At 41.3% G+C, this 14,991-nt stretch overlaps 1 protein-coding gene across 1 annotated transcript; it reads left to right on the top strand.

The window, feature by feature from the left end:
- Positions 1 to 7,901: 7,901 nt before the first annotated feature.
- LOC132818512 (insulin-like peptide INSL5) lies at positions 7,902 to 8,681 on the top strand. Its single transcript, XM_060829573.1, has 2 exons — positions 7,902 to 8,082; positions 8,464 to 8,681. Exons 1-2 carry the CDS (start codon positions 7,902 to 7,904, stop codon positions 8,679 to 8,681), a joined length of 399 nt encoding a protein of 132 aa, XP_060685556.1.
- Positions 8,682 to 14,991: the final 6,310 nt, after the last annotated feature.

The raw sequence follows: 14,991 nt of genomic DNA, 5'->3' as shown, positions 1-14,991 counted from the left end.
GTGGACCAGGGTGGATGTGGATGTAGGTTTGCCTGCTGCGCTGGAAGGTTCATTTTCAGACATTTCATCACCATCCTAGGTAACATCTAGTGAGCCTCCGAACGAAGCACTGCTGGTGTTTCCTACTTTCTATTTATATTTTTGGGGGTTCCTTGGGTTGGTGATATCATTTCCTGTGGTTATGTCATTTCCTGTTCTTTTTCTCGGAGGTGGTAAATGGGATCCAATGGCAAGTAAATCCAAGTAAATCCAATCATTTTTCCTTCCTGAGAAAAAGAACAGGAAATGACATCACCATAAGGAATGAAGATTAGAGTAGATTACTTACAGTGTGGAAACAGGCCCTTCGGCCCAACAAGTCCACACTGACCCTCCAAACAGCAACCCACCCAGACCCATTCCCCTATATTTACCCCTTCACCTAACACTACGGGCTCCCTGTATACTTTGGTAATTTAGAGATAGACCCAGAGTAAAAACTGCTACAGAGAAGACCCAGAAGTGGCACTCACCCCAACTGACTGGACCCACATAAAAACCAAGCAGGACAGAACAACAACTGTTCCTGGAAGTTGCACTGATGTTATTATCCAGCATGGTAATGCAATGTCTGCAAAATAACGCAGCAGCTCAGTGAACTAACCAACTACCTCATTCACAACCCAAGCAGATCTTAGTAAATATCTTAAAAAATGAAATTGCAGAAAAGTAGATGCATCGTCTTCAGTGTCCAGGCCCAATATTAAACTCTCATTCAAAATAAAAAAAACCTGGTGATTATTTTGGTGCTTTCTGTGGGAGTTTTGTGGTGCAAACCTGCTGCAGCTGTTCCTGCATTGTAACAGTGACTGCACTTTAAAGGCATTTTGTTAGCTGTGAAGTGATTTGTTGAGAAAGTTGCTATATATGCACAGGTTTTGCTTTTCTAGTATTGTGAAAAAAATGTGAGGCCAGATAGAGCAAATCCCTAGTTTGTATAATTTGATTAATGTAGTTGTTTGCGATACTAACATAATGAGGAGGTGCCGGTGTTGGAATGGGATAGACAAAGTCAAAAATGACACAACACTGGGTTATAACCTAACTGGTTTATTTGAAACCACAAGCTTTCAGAGCTCCTGTTCCTTCCTCAGGCAGCCAATGACAGAGAACATATCGGACACAGAATCTATAAGTGAAAGACCATAGGGTCATACAACTTATATGAATGTATTGAACAAACCTAGATGGCTGCTAAGTCTTTAACCAGTTAGAATGGAGGTTCAGGTTTCAACTGGACAATATGTAAATCCCAGAATTTCTTTCAAGTCACTGCCCAAGATAACTAGGTTTTATCAGAATAAAAGTGTGACCTCAGGCATTACTGACATTAAGGTGCAACAATTTCAGAAGCCACAAACCTCTTTTGTGATTAAAGCAGGGGTCAATCAGTGCTGGGGTTGCGGCAATACACATTGCAAGTAAACAAAACTAGGGGCTATTTCTTAAGGTGAGATGAGAAAGATTTAAAAGGCACCAGAGGAGCAATTTTTCACGCAGAGGGTGGTTCATATGTGGAATGAACTTCGAGCAAGTGGTACATGCAGATACAGTTGCAGCATTTGAAAGACATTTGGACGGATGATGAATAGGAAAGGTTTAAAGGGATATGAGACAAACATAGGCAAGAGGGAAATTTGGTTTGCATGGACTGAGTTGGACCAAAGGATCTGTTTCCATGCTATACAGCTCTATGACTCAAGTACCTTCTACTGGTTACCTATCAAAGTAGATAAATTCACTTTTTTTTCCATATTATATTTGACCTTCAATATTCTTTCTGAATCACAAAATCTGCTCAACTGCTCTTGAAAATATTTCTCATTTTCTTCACAGCACACATTCCTGCTTAGCTTCATATTCTCTGCAAATTTGGAAATATTACATTTTGTCCTACATCCAAATCATGAATATATTTTGTGAACAGTTGGGATCTATGCTGTGCACCATTGCTCATAGCCTGCCAATGTGAACATTACCTATTTAATCTTACTCTCTCTTTTTGGTTGGTTAGCCAAAAACTATGGACCTTAGTACACTACCTCCTACACCTGTGCTTTAATTTTTCTAACCAAATTCCATTGGGGAATCTTACCCTCAGGCCATTTGAAAATCCAAATATACCACTTCCTTTGACTCCCCTTTATTATTTGAGTTTGTAATATCCACACACCTTTTTAATAATATTCACACACCTTCCACCATTCCTGAAGAAGGCTCATGCCCGAAACGTCGATTCTCCTGCTCTTTGGATGCTGCCTGACCTGCTGCACTTTTCCAGCAACACATTTTCAGCACCTTTTCAATAAAAACAACTTTCTATTTTGACAATGTCCACTTAGGTAATCTTTATCCAAATGTATATTTCCCATCCTTTAGATTAGATTCCCTACAGCGTGGAAACAGGCCCTTCACCCCAACAAGTCCACATTGACCCTCCGAAGAGCAAGCCCCCCAGACCCATTCCCCTACATTTACCCCTAACTGATCCACCTAACACTACAGGCAATTTAGCATGGCCAATTCACCTAACCTGCACATTTTGGACTGTGGGAGGAAACCAGAGCACCCGGAGGGGACCCAAGCAGACACGGGGAGAATGTGCAAACTCCACACAGACAGTTGCCTGAGGCAGGGATTGAACCCGGGTCTCTAGCACTGTGAGGCAATAGTGCTACCCACTGAGCCACCGATTCAAGCTTGTTTCCAACAATTGACGTAAGGCTGATGTGTCTTTGGTTCCCCTTTTTTTCTCGTGTTCCTTTCTTAAATAATGGGGTGACATTTGCAAACTTCCAATATGCAAAAATCATTCCAGAATAATTCTGGAATATGATTGCCAATGCATTGTCTATCTGAATAGACACCACTTTCAATGGTCTGGGTTGTAAACTATCAGGTCTTGGGCATTTATCCATTTTCAGATCTATGAATTTTCTCCAGTACATCCTTCTTACTGATATTAATTTCCTTCAACTTCTCATTCTCCATAGTCCCTTGAATTTCTAATTATGGGGGATTATTCTCGTGAACCTTCGGTGAACTGTCTCCAATGAATTACTATATTTTCTTAAATAGCGGGACAAAAACTGCTCACCGCACTCCAAGTGTTGTTTCACCAGCACCTTGTACAATTGCAGTAATACTTCCCTACTCTTTTACACTCAAACCGCTTGAAATAAACATTCTAATAACCTTCCTGTTTGCCTGCTGCACCTGTATGTTAGCTTTCTGTGTTTTGTACACAACTGACCCCAAGTCCCTTTGTGTTACAGCTTTCTGCATGTTTTGTCCATTTAAATAATAATGCCATTGTGTTTTCCCTTCCAAAGTGAACATTTTCTGCATTATACTCCACTTGCCATCATTTTGCCTGCTTACTTAACCTGACAATATGTCTTTGTAAAGTATTCGTACTTTTGTCGCGACCTGGCTTTCCAATTATTTTTGAGTCATCTGTAAATTTGGCTACAGTGCATGTACTTCATTCCTTTAAATCATTGACACATATTGTAAACACTTGCAGTCGCAGCTTTGATCTTTGCAAAACTCACAGTTCACAGGTCACTAATCTAAAAAGAATCCTTTATCCCCACTCCCCAATAGCCAATGCTCTGTCCATGCCACTCTAATACCTCCATTTCTATGGGCACTTAACTTAAGACTTAACGTTTATACAGTAATTTGTTGAATGCCTTCTGAAAGTCCAAATACAACACAGTTGCTAGTTTCCTTCTATCCACTCTGGTTGAGATTTTCTAGATGGCAGTTTTCCAGTGTTCTGGTACTTCTCCAGAACCTAAGGATTTTTAGAAAAATTTGACCGATGCATTCATTATCTTTGTAGTCACCTCTTTTATGATCTCCTCAGTGAAAACAGACAGAAAGTAATCATTTAGTTTTTCTGTCATTTCTCTCTTTCTCATTATAAATTCTTCTGCCTCTGCTTTTAATGGATGCATGTTCCGTTTAGGCATTTACCTTCAGCATGAAGACACCAATAATTATCATGTTACACATGCTACAAGGTTCTCTCATCTTCTGATTTATACCATCCCTTATGTATGCAGTACTATTTGGTGGCCTATAATAACTGACCAATGTCTGCTACTGCTTCTGAATTCCACCCACATTCCACATATTGAACTTCTGAGAGGCTCCCTTTGGAAAATACTGATCCCATTTTGTAAGATCAGCGCAATTCTACCATATTTTCCTTGTGCGTCCTTCTTGTATATCCTTGAATATTTAGTTCACGTTAGTGATTATGCAGCTGTGTTTCTGAAATGCCAATTAGATTAGAACCATTTACCTCTATTTATGCTTTTAGATTATTTATGTGGTCATGAATGCTGAAATGCCTTCAATTTTGTCTTTTTGAAATAGAGTCATCGAGATGTACAGCATGGATACAGGTCCTTCTGTCCAACTTGGCCATGCTGACCAAATATCCCAACCCAATCTAGTTCCACCTGCCAGCACCTGGCCCATTTCCCTACAAACCCTTCCTATTGATATACCCATCCAGATGCCTTTTAAATGTTGCAATTGTACTCACTTCCACCATTTCCTCTGGCAACTCAGTTCATTCACGTAACATCCTCTGAGTGAAAATGTTGCCCCTTAGGTCTCTTTTGTATCTTTCCCCTCTCATCCTAAACCTATGTCATCTAGTTCTGGACTTCCTCACCCCAAGAGAATAAATCTTTGTCTATTTATCCTATCCATGCCCCACATGATTTTATAAACATCTATAAGGTCACTCCTCAGCCTCTGACGCTCCAGGGAAAACAGCCCCACCCTGTTCAATCTCTGGCAACATCCTTGTAAATCTTTTCTGAACCCTTTTCAGTTTCACAACATCTTTCCAATAGAAAGTCCACAATTGCACACAATATTCCAACAGTGGCCTAACCAATGTCCTGTACTCCGTACTCTGATCAAAAAAGGAAAGCATACCAAGCGCCTTCTTCACTACCCTATCTACCTGCGACTCCACTTTCAAGGAGCTATGAACCTGCACTCCAAGATCTCTTTGTTCAGCAACATTCCCTAGGACCTTACCATTAAGTGCATAAGTCCTGCTAAGATTTGCTTTCCCAAAATGCAGTACCTCACACTTATTTAAATTAAACTCCATCTGCCACTTCTCAGCCCATTGGCCCATCTGATCAAGATCCCCTTGAAATCTGAGGAACTTTCTTCATTGTCCACTACACCTCCAAGTTTGGTGTCATCAGCAAACTTACTAACTATACCTCTTAGCTCACATCCAAGTCATTTATATAAATGATGAAAAGCAGTGGACCCAGCACTGATCCTTGTGGCACTCCATTGGTCACAGGCCTCCCGTCTGAAAAACAACCCTCCACTATCAACCTCTGTCTTCTACCTTTGAGCCAGTTCTCCACATGACTCAACACTCAGCTTTGTTTGTCCTGTTTTCTAGTTCCCCTCACAGCTTTTCTACCTCCTGGCACCAGATTAACAACCTTTCAGTTTGAGTTGCCCCTCAGATTCTCACCTTCTCCAACAAGATAGTTTAAATCAATTTTAATATGAGAAGCAAATCAAACTGCATATCATCTATGTTATTGTAACCCACCCAGCTTGTACAGATTCCACCTGCCTCAGAACTATTCCCAATGCCTCAGAGATCTAGTATCTTCCCTCCTGTACCAGTTTTCCAAGCCATGAATTCAACAAATTGATCCTCCATAGCACTGGGAGTAATCTTGAGGTCCTACTTTTTAATTTCCTTCCTGACTCCCTGAACGCTGCTTTCAGGCTGTCATCTCTTTTCCCATCTCTATCATTGGTTCCAATATGGGCTATGACTTCTGGCTGATGGCCCTCCCCCAGAAGGATGCTCTGCAGCTGCTCAGTAATATCCTTGACCCTGGCACCAGGGAGGCAATTCACCATCCTGGAATCACATCTCAACTCCAACATAGCTGAGACACCCTTTGTGTCATGGACTTGTCTCTGGCTGCATTACCCTGAGCAACCATCGACGTTTTATATAATGAAGGATCAATTCTCAAGCATGATAGAATCCTGCACTTCTTGTCTGGCTCTCTTATACTGCTTGGTGGCCACCCATTTCCTATCTGGCTCGATGCTTTCAATCTGGGATATGACCACCTCCCTGCATGTGTGATCTATATCTTTCTTTGCCTGATGGATGTACAACAGAAGCTCCATCTGGCAATCAGGTTCCTAATACCAGAGCTAAAGCTTGTGAAGTCAGGAACAAGTCTTGCAGATGTGATTGTCTGGGTCATCCAATTTGTCCATGACTATACACATAGTCATACATACACACACCAAGGAGCCCCACTCCACTTGTTCATGCTGACTTGCCATCCAGTAACTCTGAAAACTAGATGTTCCCCTTAAAATAAATAAGCATTTTTTTATTTCAAAAATAAACTTTATTCATGAAAATATATTTATAAACATCCATAGTCACTAAAACAGCTCTGTTCTTGACAATAGCATCTGAAGCAACAAACAAACATTGGAAACAAAAACAGAAATTACTGGAAAAGCTCTGCAGGCCTGGCAGCATCTGTGGAGAGAAATTACGGTTAACTGTTCTTATTTCAAAATATACTTTATTCATAAAAAAACTATATATATATATATACACATATAGTCACAATGCAGTTCAGTTCTGTACAGTAGCATATCAATGAAACAAACATTGGAGTTTGACTTTATTCAACAAGCAACGAAAGGCATCTCTGACTTGAACAAGACAATATTTATATGCATCTAAGGCACCAGGAGGGGTGGACCCTCATTTACCTTCAGCAAGAAGACCACAGACAGTGGTCTTTCCCAACTGTGCTTTGGTGGCAGTTTCTCCCAGCTTTAGTGTATCCCTCAGCACGTAGCCCTGGACTTTGAAATGTGCCAGCCTGCAACTTTTGGTTGGGGTCAACTTCTTATTCTGTAAGACCAAACGGTTTTGGGCAGACCAAAGAGTGCGTTTCACTGAGGTGGTCCTCCAGATGCAGTGGATGTTTATTTCAGTGTGCATCCAGGAGCATAGACAGAGCCATACCTCATGGAGGCGCACTCCTTTATTCATTTCAAAAATATACTTTTGTCACAAAAGTCAGAGTTAATGTTTCAGATCAGTGACCCTCTCCTCTCAGTGAGGGTCAGCTGCCTGTCACAATCAGTGCTAGCTGCCTGTCACAATCCCCACTTCTCATGTAATTTACAGAATGGGCAATGTTACCATAGTATCTCATTAGAGAGACTGGACTGGTGGTGATTTAACCTGAGGGCCACCAACACTCAGGTGAGGGAAGAGATTGAGGAGAGTCCTTCACAGTAACCTCAAACTGGTGATGAGTATTGAACCCACGCTGTTAAAAATCACACAACACCAGGTTATAATCCAACAGGTTTAATTGGAAGCACACTAGCTTTCGGAGCGACGCTCCTTCATCAGGTGATAGTCCTCTCCGAAAGCTAGTGTGCTTCCAATTAAACCTGTTGGACTATAACCTGGTGTTGTGTGATTTTTAACTTTGTACACCCCAGTCCAACACTGGCATCTCCAAATCAAAAACCCACGCTGTTAGTGGCGTACTGCTCTGTCAAGCAACAATTCAGCCAACTGAACTAAACAAACAGATGCCCGGTAATCCTCACGCTACTGGCAGGCATCTTTCTAAGTACCTCATTAACCCATTAAGGAGCCGTAATGAGTGGTCGGCACTGCAGGTGATTGGAAATATAAGGAGTGACGAGTGAACAACCTGCTATAAACTGCTTTGACTGTGGGCAACAGGAGCTCGAACATACCACAGAGCGGCTGATTAATCTGAGTAACCCGGCGGGAAAACATGCGGTCCATGATACTCGCTGCTTTGGCCCTGGTGGTGGTGTTCGCCGTCTCTGGGGAGGGCACACAGGAGCTGATCCGGCTCTGCGGGAGTGAATTTCGCCGGGCGCTCACTCACCAATGCGGAGCCTCCCGCTGGAGGAGAGGGTTTGGATCCGATGCAGCGCTCAGTGCTCTGCTCGGTAAGAGCTAACTCTCAATCCAAATTGACGCAATCTTCCACTGGTCTTTGATCAAGAATGTGGTTTAATTCACTCTTACAGTTTGAATCCTTGCATTTTATAAATCAGAACGCTCAAAAGAATTAGACGATCAAGTTGTTTTTAAAGATTAGAGCAAATATTCACGAGTTTGAGACAGGAACAATTATTCAGCAGAATCTAACTTCAGAATATGTCATTTAGAAAGTTTTTGTGGATGTTGTGATTTGTAGCTGAGAGATAAATCATAGTTCATTATCCGGAGTACTGAGGTTTTGCAGGCGTTTTGAATTTGATTTTTCGAATCAGTCTGTACTTCTGCAGAGTTTAGTCAATAATGCTTTTCCTGTCTTGAATTCCCAGGAAGGGATCAGGAGCCTTTGTTTATGGACAGTTTGGATCCCTCGGCGAAATTGACATTGGCCGACGAAGAGAATTTGAGTAACAAGCCAGGTCAACAGGGAGCTACATTGGAAGCTTTCCAAACTCCAGCTCGAGTAAGACGCCATAACTTGAACAAACTCGCCGATCTTTGCTGCAAAACCGGCTGCAACAAGGGACATCTGAATGCCGTGTGCTAAAGAGCAGAAGACTGATTGAAAATGCTGGTCGCGCGTCTTCTTTACTGCAGTTTCAGTAATTGCTGTACTTATGAAATTCGTTGTTCCGCTTCAAATTTAGGAGTTGAAAATATGTTGTAAAACGTCGGCTTTAACTGAATAAAGATATTGGTAAAATTGTTAAATGTCAGTGTTATTCATTTGAAATCACTTAAATTCTGAAGTAGATATTTTTTGACCACAAATCCATTTGTCTCGAAATATATCAACTGATGACAACGTTCCTCTGACAATGCTAAGATTTATACATTGCTTCTTTTGAGCTAGGTAACGTTTGAAATGTTACCACCAACAGAAAGTTGCGGCCATGGCACGAATGCACTGAACAACTTTCAGGGATAAAAAGGGCAGGAACGGACTATGAATAGAGTCCTAGACGCATACGGTACAGAAAGAAACCTCTATGGTCCATCGAGTATGTACCTGTCAAAACCAGCCACGTAAATGTTCTAACCTCATTTTCTAACGCTTGACCCATAGCCCTGTCTTCCCTACAAGTGCACTTCTAAATACGACTTAAATATTCTGAGGGTTTCTACTTTTAACAACTTGACAGGACTGAGTTCCAGATTACCACCGCTCTTTGGGTGTTTTGTTTTTATCCTCTCCTCTCTTCTACACATTTTGCCCTTTTATAAATCTCTGCCCTCCTCTTTGGTCTGTCCATCAAGCGGAAGACAGTCTATACCCCTCAGTTTTAGACACAAATTGTCTGATTGGAGCATTAATATCCAATAAAAGTCTCATCCTTGATATGAACTCTTGGTAGAAACATTAAATGGTTATGGTCTGAATAAATAACTATCTATTGTGTAACCGGAGTTACTACACTTACAGATTTTGTAGAATGAATGTTAAACTCAAAATCTGTTTTCTGGAAGTTGTATATTTATGACAGCATGAAATGAAATTCCATGAAAAAATAACTGAATGGTCGGTCGTTGATCCCCATCTCAATCGCCTGTAATGAGAGATAAACCATAGTTCATTATCCGGAGTACTGAGGTTTTGTAGGCGTTTTGAATTTGATTTTCGGATCAGTCTGTACTTCTGCAGAGTTTAGTCAGTAATGCTTTTCCTGTCTTGAATTCCCAGGAAGGGATCAGGAGCCTTTGTTTATGGACAGTTTGGATCCCTCGGCGAAATTGACTTTGGCCGACGAAGAGAATTTGAGTAACAAGCCAGGTCAACAGGGAGCTCACAGCCCGAGTAAGACGCATTAACGTTACCTTGGACCAACTCGCCCAGGTTTGCTGCAATTGGGGCTGCAACAAGCGACATCTGAATGCCGTCTGCTAAAGAGCAGAAAATGCTTGTCGCGCGTCTTATTTACTGCAGTTTCAGTAATTGCTGTACTATAAAATTCGTTGTTCAGCTTCAAATTTAGGAGTTGAAAATATGCTGTAAAACGTCGGCTTTAACTGAATAAAGATATTGGCAAAATTGTTAAATGTCAGTGTTATTCATTTGAAATCATTTTTAAATTCTAAAGTTGATATTTTTTGGATAATGGAACTCGCCAATCCACACAGCCAATCATGGATTCAGACATGAGTCTGCATTTATAAGTCTGCGATTTTATGATAATCTATTCACAGTCGGTGTGATCCATCAGGATTCAGTACCATCACAACATAGTTGCTTGGTTCAATCATGTTTTCTATCATGAACTTGATCACCTCTCTCACAAGCTAATTTCTCTAGGTTGAGTCCACCAATATATTGTCAAAGATGAATTTCCTGGCATATTTACACAAATGATTCATGTGTTTTTACCATCTTTAACTTACCGTATACGTTTATGGGAGATAGTTATGTTTTCTAACGTTTTAAGGACACCCAGTTTGATTATTGGGGGATCAACGTTAAACTTTTCAATTTATTCTCAAGTCACTCATTTTTATGTCGCCTCTATCTTTCTTTTACAACTGCAACCATACTTCTTTCATGAATAACTTTCTTGTCCGAGTGTCAGTTTAATACATTAATATAGAACACACTCAGATCTTTTTCTACTGTCTTAAGTACACATTATGTAATTCACATATTTGAGTTCACTTTCTCTTTGATAATATCTACTGAACTGTGTTTTTGATGGTTCTCCAGAGGCAAGTGACTTTACCGATGCCTTGGCTCCAGTGACAACATTTTGAGCGTTAGCGTTTTTTAAAATCGGCTGCAGTTGTCAGCGTCTGTTGGATACTTTTGAATACTTTTTGGCAATTCATATCTCAGGTAATTAGACACAGAAACTTGCCTAGAACATAGAAGGATACAGCGCAGTACAGGCCCTTCGGCCCTCGATGTTGCGCCGACCGAATCCTACCTAACCTATACTAGCCCAATCGATCCCAATCTCAGTTTTGGTTCAATTAATTTAGGGGTCCTTTCACCATTAATCAGTTCAAAAAGACATCACTGTCGACACATTGGGTGCTGTAATTGCAAACAGTAATTCCATTAACATTCTCCAGAGTAGCATCGCTGACTTATCTCTCGGGAGGCAATATAAGACCATAAGACATAGGAGTGGAAGTAAGGCCATTCGGCCCATCGAGCCCAGTCCGCCATTCAATCATGGCTGATGGGCATATATTATCCTTGCTCAGATAAATCCTTGCCTGTCCCTTTAAACAGTGATTGCTTATGACTACTGCATTCTTGAGACGCTTCTTCCTCCCCCATTCACTTCCTGCTCTCCTAACTGTACTGCCCTGCCATAAATGGCAATACATCAATGATATATACAGGCTGGTCACATGGCTGATCAGTAGCAAATGGAGTTCAACCTGATAAGCGTGAAGTGATACACATGGGCAGAACAAACAAGGCAGGGGAATACATAAAGAATGGTGGGACCCTGGGAAGGACCGAGGATAAGGCTCCTTGGTGCGAATGCCAACCAATCCCTTATCAGAACAAATAGGTAGTGATTGAGAAGGCAATGGGACACGTTTTTATTTAGGTAAAAACAATTACTGCAGATGCTGGAAACCAAATTCTAGACTATAGTGGTGCTGGAAAAGCACAGCAGTTTAGGCAGCATCCGAGGAGCAGGAAAATCGACGTTTCGGGCAAAAGCCCTTCATCATCCTGAAGGGCACAATGTTAAGCATAGGGAAGCTTTGCAGGAACTACATAAAACATTGGTTATGCCACAGATAGGGTATTGTTTGCTGTTTTCAGAGCAGAGATTTACCAGGATGCTAGCTGGTCTAGAGGTTTTAGTGAGGAAGACAGATTGGACAGGTTTCCTTCCCTTGGACCAGAGGAGACTCGGGGGGCGGGGGGCATGACTTAGGTGAATAAAATTATTGAGGGCTAGCAGGAAGAAACTTTTCTCTTTAGTAGAGGGATCAATGAGCAGGGACATAGATTTTAGCTCAGGGGCAGAGGCCCAGAGGCAACGTGAGGACATTTTCTTTCATCCAGCAAATGTTGGGAATCTGGGACTGTCTGTATGGATGGTAGATGCAGAAACCTTTCACAGCATTTAAGTATTTAATTTGCACTTGTGATGCCAAGCCATAGAAAGCAATGGGTCAAGTGCAGGAAAATGGGATTAGAAGAGACGGTTATTTATGATTGGCACAGACTCGATTCTGAGGAAATGGCAGGGGTTTGGCACCAGGTCAGAATGCTCAGAAAGCTAGTGCAGACGTGATGGGCTGAATGGCCTCTTTCTATATGATAACAATTCTGCAATTGTGATTCTTTATCTTTCATTTCCAGAGCTAAGAAACAAAGTCTACTTGGTGTTGTACATTAGCTTGCCAAGCTGGTGGGTAGTATTGGAAATGTTTCATCACCATGCTAGATAACATCATCAGTGCGATCTCTGTGAAGCCTTGACAGAAGTCACACTGATGATGTTACCTAGCAATGGTGACAAAACTTTTGCATGACAACCCATCAGCTCAGAGAGCTAACCTACAAAAACATTCACAACCCGAGCTAAAATTTTCACAAGAATCTTCAAAAGCCTATTTGTGTTGGTGTGATATATTAATGACATGATGAGAAAACCGTGCACTGCTGTTTAAAGTGTTTTCTTAATGACTCAGTATGTGAACATGGAACAGAATTCAAGGAGACCCATCCCTGGTCTGTACCAGGTTAGCTGACCTCAGCTTGAAGGGTAGGGAACACTACTATTTGCTCTCTCTGCGAAGGAGGAAACCAAAGTGAAGCTTTGCAATTCTGAATGATACTGTTGTAAAAGGTACACCTGTGATTCTATCACATACAAACAATTCCACTAAACCTTGTCACCTTGGAAAGGTGCTAAAAGGTCAACATCCATGGGACAGTATTCAACTAGCAATCCCAACAGAAGAGAAAGATGACAATAGAACAAAAAGACTTTAAGATAACTAATTCTCTCTCTCTAAAGCAACGGTCCCAAAGTTTGCTTTATTGCAGCCCATAGTTGCCTCCCTCTCATCATCTCTCTCAGCACCAATTTCCTCCTGACCACACCTTTCCCTTTCTCCCACTCACTGACTAGTCAATTGACTGTCTGTCTTTAACCTGGAGAGTCCTTTATGCTGTCTTTCTGTTGCTCATTACTTCACTCCTGCCACTGACTCTCCCACTTGCTGCTGGTAGAATCATGTGGCTACTCCTTAGTGAATTTGTCAAGGTGGAGTTAAGGAGACATTTAATCAGACAGGAGGATGCTAGGTGGGGACCCACTGCCTTAGCTCTCTGCCCCAGTTGTTCACAATTGACAGCTCAACAGATAGCCTTCCCACATTGATGCCGATAACAGATACCTGAGCACTTTAGCCTACAGATATTATTAACCTAGCAACGTGTGGGGCATTTCAACCAGGGAGCATGACAAGGAATCTTTATGTTTATTTTCAGAATTGCCAAGGCAGCTCTTCATCCTAGCACACACATTTATGGAACGATAGCTCCATCATCCAAAATGATAAGAGGAGTGCTGAGAGCCGGTTCTTATCTTTATTATTGTGACCCCTCCTTCCCACTATTGCTCACGAGTGCCTGGGCTCCTCCTCGATCCACAGTTTCAGTTGGGTGTAGTACCAGCAGCAGAGCCATCACCTCCACTGTACTAGCAGCAGCTCACACAACATGGGCTTATTTTCCCCAGATCTGTTGTTTCTGCAGAAGGTTCCTGTTGGGTTGTCAAGTGTTAGAGGGCCAGGTTTTCTTAAGAGGAGATAATGTGGAACCTTGCCAACCCTCTAGCCAGCAGCCTCCACAGTATTCTCTCCTGCTCACCAGTAATATCCTCAATTCTCCCATCTGAACCTTTCCAGCTCAGTTTCTCTCTCCTGTTGTCCCTCTCTTGAACAGCTGTGAAAATGAGGAGAGGGACAACCACAAGCAAGTAGGTGGGAGAGAGGAGGCAAGTTATTAAACACAATGATTGTACACTTGGTATACTGTATACACTTTATCTTTTAGAATTGCTTTGTTTTATTCACCATGATATCAGTCTGAAGAAAAAAATCATTAATCAGACCGCAACAAAATTATGATGCTTTCTAACATCCTAATTGGCTCTCACTTCTTGTCTAGTGAACAGTGTTGCTGCAAAATGAATGAAGATGCAAGTTCAATAATCACGTTCTACAGGAGCATTCCGTGGCTCGATTAACTAACTTATAAATCACCTAATTACGTTGTAACAACTTAGAAATATATTTGATGCCCATTTGAAATACAGTTGAAATGTTTCTATTTGGGAAGTCAAAATTTGCAATGAAGCAATTCAATAATTAATCATCTTTGTGAATTGCAATGTAACATCAATATGAATTTTAGGTCAAAATAATGATATATTTAGCATGGAGATTACAAAGCTCTGCTACAAATTAAATATTGGTTGTGTACTATCAGATTTAAAAAAAAAGATTGAATAGCGGAGTGGACTCAATGGGCCGAATGGCCTTACTTCCACTCCTATGTCTTATGGTCTTATTACCAACAGGCCAGGTCTTTCGAGATCCACAGTTCCAAATGATGCCTTTCTTGAAAAAAAAACAATTGCCCTCAGAATAAATAGCATAGCAGTATGGCGTTACTCAAATACGTGCCTGAGATTCTTAACACAATGAGCTGTCCATTTTAATTATACTGCCACAGTTAATTCCAGATTAGAGGAGGAGAACAAAATAAATCAAAAATGGGACCAATGGTTGTTCAAGTGCATCGAGAGTTTGAGGCCCTCAGACTTGAGCACACCAAAATAAATGGAGCTGACACACTAACTTAGTACCGAAGGAACACTATACCATTG

This window comes from Hemiscyllium ocellatum, chromosome 9 (genome assembly GCF_020745735.1).
Source record: "Hemiscyllium ocellatum isolate sHemOce1 chromosome 9, sHemOce1.pat.X.cur, whole genome shotgun sequence".
Classification (NCBI taxonomy): domain Eukaryota; kingdom Metazoa; phylum Chordata; class Chondrichthyes; order Orectolobiformes; family Hemiscylliidae; genus Hemiscyllium; species Hemiscyllium ocellatum.
The sequence above is the reverse complement of the archived record's forward strand: the minus strand, read 5'-3'. Positions and strand labels throughout refer to the sequence as shown.

What these genes read in the sequence shown, in the direction of transcription:
- LOC132818512 (XM_060829573.1), top strand. Translation starts at nt 7,902, where the DNA reads ATGCGGTCCATGATACTCGCTGCTTTGGCCCTGGTGGTGGTGTTCGCC. An exon ending in AGCGCTCAGTGCTCTGCTCG is followed by an intron (nt 8,083 to 8,463) that starts GTAAGAGCTAAC and finishes TTGAATTCCCAG; the next exon opens with GAAGGGATCAGGAGCCTTTG.